Here is an 8,572-nt window from a genome sequence, read left to right as displayed (position 1 = left end):
AGAGCTATCGCGGGCTTGTTTCTTCTCGCGGACGGTTGCGTCTGGTCGGGGATTTGGTCTGAGCTGGACGTAAGCTGAGCTGAGGCTGAGGACGTTGATCACGGACAGGGAACGTCTGAAGCTGAGCTTGATCAGAGTTGAGCTTGATCGGAGTTTGCAAGCCGGAACGCAAGCAAGAACAATTTAGGGTTCTTCGGGATTAGGGTTCCAAAAGATCAAGACGGTGCCGAGTATTGTTTCTGCGAGTGTGGGCGCGTCTGAGATCGGATCGACGAACAGTTTTCGTTGATGGATTCGTCTCGTTAAGAGCTTCAATTTGATATGTAGCTCGTCGTCTGATTCCTCAGGGTTTGGGAGATAGATCGATTTTAAGTTGCGTCTGATTTAGGGTTTATGTGTGACGGATTTTGGGTTAGGTTTTGTCTCAGGGTTTTGGAGTCTATCGTGCTGATAACGTGTTGTAAATAGAGTGTTTAGAGACTGAATATTTATGTGTTATTATTAATGATCAAAGGGGTTCATTTATATAAGGATTACAAAATGAAGATAAATGGAAAGTATCCAAAACCTAAACTCACTATGATTAGGAAAACTAATAATACATAATAATGGAAAGATTACATTTAATAGAAAAAGGAAAGAGTTTCCTTTTCTCCAAGCTTTGTGGCCGCCTCTCTCTCTCCTGAAGTCGGCTCTCTCTCTTCTCTCTCTAAGCTTCGGCCATCTATCCATCTTCTAGGTATTGGACCGGTCTTGGTCCGGACCTGATTAATGGCAATCCACTCCATGATTTATAACGACCACTGCCTTTGTTACTCCTTTTTCTCTTTAGTATTACCTAATTTCCAACAATTAGAAGGAAAAAACTTTTAATCACTTCGTAATTTGTATCACCAATCAGAGCAGCATCTAGATTTTATTTATTTTCAAACTTTGAAACATTAAAGTTTGAATAATTTCCACATATAAGAAACCGTAAAGATAATAATAATACAGAAGACTGGGTAAGTCATCCCATTGGTCTTCGAGAGCAAATGAAGTTTGAGCTATTTACGGGATAGCTTTAAAACGTTGGAGATGCAGAGGTCAGAATCTGAAATCAAATGAACGAAACTTCCTATTGGATTGAGTATCTAATACATAATTTAAAACTGTTCTTCAAAAACATTTTATCACTACAGAGGAACTCAGAAAGTGAGAGACAACAAAAGAAAAAAACAGAGTTTTCAGTTTACTTCAGGGAACACATTAGTCATCAAGGTTGCGTCTGTATTGTGCCAAAATCTCTGAAATAAAGTAGAGCACATTACTCATCAGAACCATGGAGAACCCGAGACAAAAACCAACTTCATCCTCCCCTCTTTAATCCTCAATGGACTGAATCTCACCCATCATGATCCTGTTACTAACCACGTTAAATCCCAGAACTGATGAGCTTAAGCTTACCTTCTTCCCTTTCTTCCCCTTTTTCTTTCCTCCTCCCACTTTAGAAAACCCTTCATTTGCCGAGGGGGCTTTGTAATACTCCTCTTCTTCCGCCGCCTTGTTGTTTCGGCTCTTCACTACAGACGACGACGACCCCTTTGATTGAAATGCAATCTCCACTACTTCTGATGGTAGCAGGTCTTTGTAGTTGAGGAACTTGTCGATGAACTTGTGGTCTCTATCAACCGTCCCTAGATTTTCTATCAGAAGGGTTTCTGCTTCTGATCGGGATAGCTTCAGACAAAACTCCAACACACTTGTATCTGACCAAAAGATATGATATAATATTACACAAATCAGAAACAGAATAAACGATTAACTGAAACTAGAGTGTTGTATGAACTTTTTACCTTCTGAACCAAGAAGTCTGAGACATTCGCTTCTGCACCAATCTCTGAAGCCATTCGCCTCTGGGGAAACCATAAACACATGAGAAAAAAAAAAAAAAAAAAAAACAAGCTACAAAATTTTGGAGACAGCAATTGTCAGTAAAAAAAGCAAACCTGTGAGTTTTGTCACTTCCTCCTTTTTCCCTTTATGGGACGCAGGTGAAGACGCTGAAACTGATTTCTGTCGATTCAGCGAGCTTCCTGCACTTCCTTTCCCAGGTGTGGTTTTGGTTCCCCAACTGTTTTGACTTGAAAGTTGAGGAAAGTCTCCCCTGTGTTCCAAAATAACCCATAGTTAGTTAGATTCTTTCAACAAATATAAGGCGATGATCAAATGCAAACTTATTGGAAACTCGGGGTAACAAGAGATAGATTCATACTGTTTTGATTCCTGGGTTGTTTGCTCAACTGGACCCCAGAAAAGGTCATCATCTCCCTTGGATTTTGACTGCAGGGAAGATTGAGAAACAGCCTGTGAAGGGGAGCGCGACCAGGAAGATTGAGGCACAGCTTGTGGTGGAGTAGGTTTCTGGGTGGTAGGTACTGGACTAGGAGGCGGATGTGATGAGGTCGTCATCTTCTTCTGCTCCCTCACGATGTCCCTAAGTGAGCTAGGTTTTGTGGATTTCTTTGGACCAGTCGACCAAGCAGCAGCTGGTGAAGGATTGTTCACAGGCTCTTCTTTCCAGAGAACAAAATCTCCCAAAGAAGGCCCAGAAGGAATAGCAGGCAAATCTTCCTTAAGCTGCTGCTGCGCAATGCGAGCATTTTTCCCCTTCTCAATGGAACTTGTTGAGAGGGATGTATCTACTACAGCAGGAACATGTGCAGCTGTTTTTGCTGCAGAGTTCTTTGCCCTTGCAGACTTCTTACGGCTCTTCTTTGTTTCCTTGGCATCAATAAAGTTATCATCGTCTAAAGACTCTGCATTAGTGGATGTGATTTGCGTATATGTGTCGTTAGAACTGCTTCCCACTACATCCCTCTCTTTGACAACAGATTTGGCCACAACATCATCAGCCAACAAGTCACGCAAGTGGCTTTGCTTACCCTTAAGAGCAGGAACACTTTCAGGCTTTACAGCACCTGCTTGAGTAGTGACTGACTCTCCGAGTGTCTCTCTTAGGTTGATAGGATCTGAATTGGCAACAATTCCACCCCAAGGAGAAGCCAAACCACCCACTGAACCCGAGGAAGTAGAAACCTTTGGAGCTAAAGCTTCTGCTTGTGCTACCCTCTGTTCTTCCATTTGAATTTCTAGCAGTGACTTTGGTTTAAAGCCAGGGGCAGGCTTCCAAGCACGTCCGGGTTGCGTTCGTGTGTTTTGCAGTGACGACTCATTCACACCAGATTCTCCCCTGACTGAAATAGCTTCAGAACTCATTAGTACATCATTGTCTATCAAAATGTCAGCTGGATTCATATTTTTACCCTTTATCTCAGAATCATCAGCAATTCCTGTTTCACGTTGCTTTGCCTCCTGCAGAGAAGACTTAGAAGCTGCCTTAACCGGCTCAGCAGAATGCTTGTTCCCCCGTTGCTTCTTGGACTTCTTTTCAGAAGTCTTCCGTCCTCCAGAAACTTCATTGCTTTTAACTTCAGTTGGAGGAATCTCCACGTTTAACTCATTACTTGTCTCTCCCTGTCCAGCAAACACATCTTTCGTCTGATTCTCCAGTGACTTACTGTCACTTGTTTCAGGTGTGGCGCTTTCATTGTTTGGAAAGCTCGCAGGTAAGAGAACAGGTTTTTCTGAGTACAAGCTGTTCATGTAATCCGCAGGAATTGATCTTTCATAGTCGGACTGTAAATCTTTTTTATGGGTGCCATCGATCTGATCTGTAGGAACTCCCCCCTCACTCATCCTAGGGTCAACATTACCAAACAGCTGGTGTTGAAGGTTCAGATGATGGGTTCCGACAGTTGCAACATTCTGACTAGTGGCTTGATTTACAGAGACAAAATCAGTTAAGTTGGCACCTCGGGCCTCATGGGAAACCGGAAGCTGCATCTGCTGATTGACCTGTGTCACGTCCTTTGATTCTTGCAGCCTAAGAGCATCAAAAGATTGCTGCAACTGTCCATAAGATGGCTCTCCAAACCGTTGTTGAGGATGCTGCTGGTCAGCAAGAACCTGGGAAAACAGCTGCTGTTGCTGTCGTAACAACTGCTGCTGCTCTTCTCGTTTTTGTTGGTGCTTAAGCAAAAGCATCTTTTCAATCAATAGACGCTGTTGCTGTGAAGAAAGGGGTGTCTGAGCATTCATTTGCAACAAAAGCTGTTGCTGCTGCAACAGATTGAGCGATTGCTGTTCTTGGGAGAGTCCAGGGACGAGCATCATATCAGGGGGTAACATGCCAGCTGGATTATTTCCAATAGGTTGACCAAGTAAACCTGCCAAAGGTGAGTTCTGCTCTAGCTGCCTTTGCTGTTGGACCCCAAAGGAAGTCTGAGTTTGGAAACTTTTCGCATGGTGCAAATCATCCTTTTGATTGGGATGCGACCAAGCAGGAATAGGACCACTAACAGAAGGAGCAGACCTATCCTTTGCACCTTGGAGGATGGACAACAAATCAGTACTGGGAGAACGGGCAGGCTGTTGAGCAACTTCTGGCACATTCTCGGATCTTAGCATCAGGTTTGCAGATTCCGGACCAGGCCAATATGAAAACGGACCAGCTACTGATCTCTGCCGTTCAAGTTCCAATTTCTTGGCCAAGAGATACATGTCAGCCCCACCATCAGTAACTGGTAAAGACAACCCACCAGAACTATTTACTGCATATCCTTGAACACCTGCAGGCACAACACGGAAACAGAGAAATTAAAAAAATTTAGTGATCCTGAGCGGCTAATAGTAAAATAAAGGAAATTATCAAAACACATCAAATGTCCAACGCCAAGAGACTACCTTGAGATGGATTGTTCAAACTGCCAGACATCAACGATTCAATAAACCGATTTTCCGCTACCGTACCTCCAACTTGCTTATACCTCATATCATTTTGCAACATATCAGTCTCCCCCATCCCAGCATGAACTGTCCCCACACCAGGGAATGCCGGTGAACCGGCTGCATCAGTAGTCTGGCTTGGCTTGGCATCGGAAAAACCAGGTGGTGGTCCCGACTTAGCCCGCAAATGTGGCATTACATCACCAAGTAATGAAAAAGGAGAATCGATCGGTGCACTAGCAGGACGAACTAGCAAATCTATGCCAAAATATCCAGCCTCAAACCATCCAATAATATCACTTCCAGAAAAAGGGCCTTGAATTAGACCCTGAGGATCTTTATAAAAGAGTGAAAGTTCTTCAGGCGAAGATGGCATAGGCTTTCTAACTTCTCGCTCCCTGTCAAACACCAAAGATGGCTGCCTTCTTAGTGCAGGATCTTCACCGATTTGCCATCTTGATTCCCCTTTGGACTGTGGCAAGCTAATCACATTGCTTCCTGAATGGTTTATTGAATCTTTAGGGTGTGACCAGACAGTGTCAGAAGATTTCAGCTTGTTATCAGCTGAAGGGTCATTCCAATCATGTGAGATCCTACTCGATCTTTCTCCAGGCTGACGCCGTGGCGACTGGACATGATTGTTTCCCTGCACCTCATTGCCTTTCCTAAAAGGAGCATAACCTTCATGAGAAGCTGTAAACAAGACAGAAACAATCATAATATGAGAGGCTAATAGCAACATAGAAAGAACTCGCATATTTTATATTAGCTTGTTCACCTTTAACAACACTGCTCACAAATTTTTTTTAAATACGAGTTAAACTCAAAAACAATAGTGTAGAAAAGGACGCATCATTAAGTTCCCATATCAGCTATTTCAAACAGTACCAAAATGAGTAACTCATCAACGCTGCATGAACTATGAAGGCTACAATAATTACAACAAACTGCTCAAAGATATTTTTTTTATAAATACGAGTTAAACTCAACAAAAGGACGTATCACTAAGTTCCCGTATCAGCTATTTTAAACAGTACCAAAATGAGCAAGTCAACAAAGCTGCATGAAGGCTACAACATTACAGCACATACCTTCAGGCCTAAACTTATCATCTGGATAGTTCCTTGTTTCTCCAATTTCTTCTTTAGATACGTCAGTAGCGGATGTCATATCTTCCCTGCTTCCAGCTGAAACAAAACATTCACTAATTTCACCATATGTATCATATATACAAAATACTAGAAGCCTGGATGTCTTTCACGGAATTCATACCAGGCTTGAGTCGCCTAGGTTGAGAAAACTCGGCTGGATTTCGTCCACTAGGGCCATCCTTGGATATCTGAGGGGCACCACTGCTCACTATTTTTCCTTTCTCAATCCCATCCAGAATATTCTACGAGGAACAAGAAGGGCATAACGATTAGAAAAGTGACATACTATAGGAAGAAGAAAAACATAAACTAAATTAATGAATACTGACCACTTCCTCAGAACTTGGAGCGCAAATAGCCAGAGGATCCGACGGCTGCTCGCAAGTAAGGGAAGGCACCTCGATGAACCCATCTGGAAACTTCTCAAAACACACAGTATCTGCCATCCTGTACACATCCAACAGTTTCATTCTGCTATATCTCAGATGGTAAGGCTCTCCAGTACCACTTTCCCCTTTCTCAGAGGCAGATCCAGGAGGGTGAGACTGGTTTGTTGCGCTAGTAAAAAGGCTTCCACCAGAACTCATCCTTCCACGCCCAGCTGAAAAGATAGCAGTGTTTTCTCCACGCCCCCTGCTGTGAGAAAAGCCTGTACCCTGCTTGTTTGGTGTTGACTGGCTATGAAGAGATTCTCCTCTTCCTCGACCTTGAGAGGGTCTCCAGGGTCGGTAATGATCTCCATCACTAGAAGGAAGAGACGGACCCTTCTCACGAATGATCTCACCATCTTTGCCAGCTTCATCCCACTTGTTACGAGCGTTCTCAGCTTCCTTGTCATCAGGTCCCCAGCGAGAGTTCCACTTGCTTTCACGCCGCTGCTCAGTCCCAGCATCCTTGTTACCTGAATCAGTCCACCGATCACTCGGACCACGGCGCTGCTCTGTCCCAGCATCCTTGTTTCCTGAATCAGTCCACCGGCGAGGCTCCCCAAACTGTCTAGAGCCCACATTATCCCGCCGGTCAACCTTCTTGATATCACCAAAGTCTTTGTCACCATTCCGCCAGCGATCATTCCGGGTAGCGGAAAAGGTATCCCTTTCCTCATCACGCCAACCCTCACGACGGCCAGTTTCAGCAGTAAGTAAGGAAGGCCGGAAGACATCCTTCTTCTTCGGATTATCCGGTGTCTCCTCCCCATTTCCAGAGGGATTATGGAGGCACTGAGCTTCCTGTAAAAGTGAAGCCAGTTAACATGTCAAATCCAATACAAAACTGAAAGAGAATGAAATAAACAAAATGCACAGAGAGAAAGAGAGCAATGTGAAAATACCACAGTCCCCATTCCAGTCTTGCTCTTCCCTGATTTGGAGAGAAGCCACTGAGGTGAAAGAGGAATAGGATTGTCAGAGCCCTGGACATCTGCACACAGTAGAGAAACATCATGCATCTCCCAAGACAAGAACTACAAAAACGTCTCAAATAAAGATGAGAACAATCCACAACTTATGGATCTACATCAATAAGTGGAGGACTCTGATAAGTTTAAAAATCCAGAGGTTATCTCCTATAATCAAACACAAGGGAATAAAACAGAGATCGATCGAGAGAAACCAAAAACCCTAATTAAAGGGGGACTCAAGAGCATAGACTCTGTAAACGCTGGTTTCAATCGACGATTCAGCATCGGAAAGAGAGAGAAGAGCTGCAATCTATCAGGAGATTGGAATGGGAGAGACTCGAACGCAATCGGAAAGAGATGAATGGTGGGGGGAGAGGGAATAACCTTTGAAGATCTGGTGAGGTGGATTGATGGAGAGGTGCTTGCTGCGGTGGTCTGCGGCGGAATCAGCGGAGGAGTTAGCCATGGCAGGTTCGTTTCGGAGTTGCAAATACGAGAGAGAGAGAGAGACGGCGAAAGAGAGCGATAGCGATTACGGTGAAGAGGAACTAGGTTTAAAAGACCCTACGAGGATTGGGGGACTTAAACGACGGCGTACGTTTACCTACCCTGCGTACGATAGCATCCTCCTTTGAAGCGTATAGTAAACAAAACAAAAAGTTAGAAATATCTTTCTTCTTTTAGAGGTTAGACAGTTTTCCATGTTTATCCACTTCGTGTCTTGACTCATGCGCTCACTCCGCGCGTGTTACGCATTTGTAGTTGAGTAGAACACTCACGTGTCGTTTACGCGCCGTGAAGTGAAATAATGTGTTATTAACTTACTATTATTGTTTGTCTCTAGCTAAGGGCAAGATTATCGGGGTATGATAGAGGAAGTCGTTAGGCTTTATTTGATTTTATCAAAATCAAAATTGTATAATATCGCTGGGACGGACGCGGTTTGTTGTTGGCTAACATATTTTTTTTTGTCCTTAGGTGATACGTGTCGGCAAGGAAATGGTGGAAGCGTTTTGGTTTGGGCAAAACCGAAAAGAATCGAGAATCAACTTTTCACTTCTTTCTCTTTCTCTCTCGCGGTGATCGAATATGCGATAGAGCTCTCATCAACGGCGCATCTCCTTCCCGCCGACGGATCTCCCCCCGATTCGATAACAGAACCACGGATCTCCTCCCGAGCGTCTCCTCTAGACGG

At 43.9% G+C, this 8,572-nt stretch overlaps 1 protein-coding gene across 2 annotated transcripts; it reads right to left on the bottom strand.

The window, feature by feature from the left end:
- Positions 1-1,094: 1,094 nt before the first annotated feature.
- LOC106317482 lies at positions 1,095-8,012 on the bottom strand. 2 transcript variants are annotated; one of them, XM_013755293.1, is made up of 11 exons: positions 7,762-8,012; positions 7,309-7,397; positions 6,308-7,207; positions 6,100-6,220; positions 5,919-6,014; positions 4,786-5,520; positions 3,306-4,670; positions 2,255-3,236; positions 1,989-2,146; positions 1,836-1,895; positions 1,095-1,748 (listed from the first exon to the last, which is right to left on the bottom strand). In XM_013755293.1, exons 1-11 carry the CDS (start codon positions 7,841-7,843, stop codon positions 1,363-1,365), a joined length of 4,974 nt encoding a protein of 1,657 aa, XP_013610747.1. In that variant the 5' UTR covers positions 7,844-8,012; the 3' UTR covers positions 1,095-1,362. The 2 variants fall into 2 exon arrangements, with proteins under 2 accessions (XP_013610747.1, XP_013610746.1); XM_013755292.1 differs by having other exon boundaries at positions 2,255-4,670.
- Positions 8,013-8,572: the final 560 nt, after the last annotated feature.

The sequence above is a fragment of the Brassica oleracea genome, chromosome C9 (assembly GCF_000695525.1).
Source record: "Brassica oleracea var. oleracea cultivar TO1000 chromosome C9, BOL, whole genome shotgun sequence".
Classification (NCBI taxonomy): domain Eukaryota; kingdom Viridiplantae; phylum Streptophyta; class Magnoliopsida; order Brassicales; family Brassicaceae; genus Brassica; species Brassica oleracea.
The sequence above is the reverse complement of the archived record's forward strand: the minus strand, read 5'-3'. Positions and strand labels throughout refer to the sequence as shown.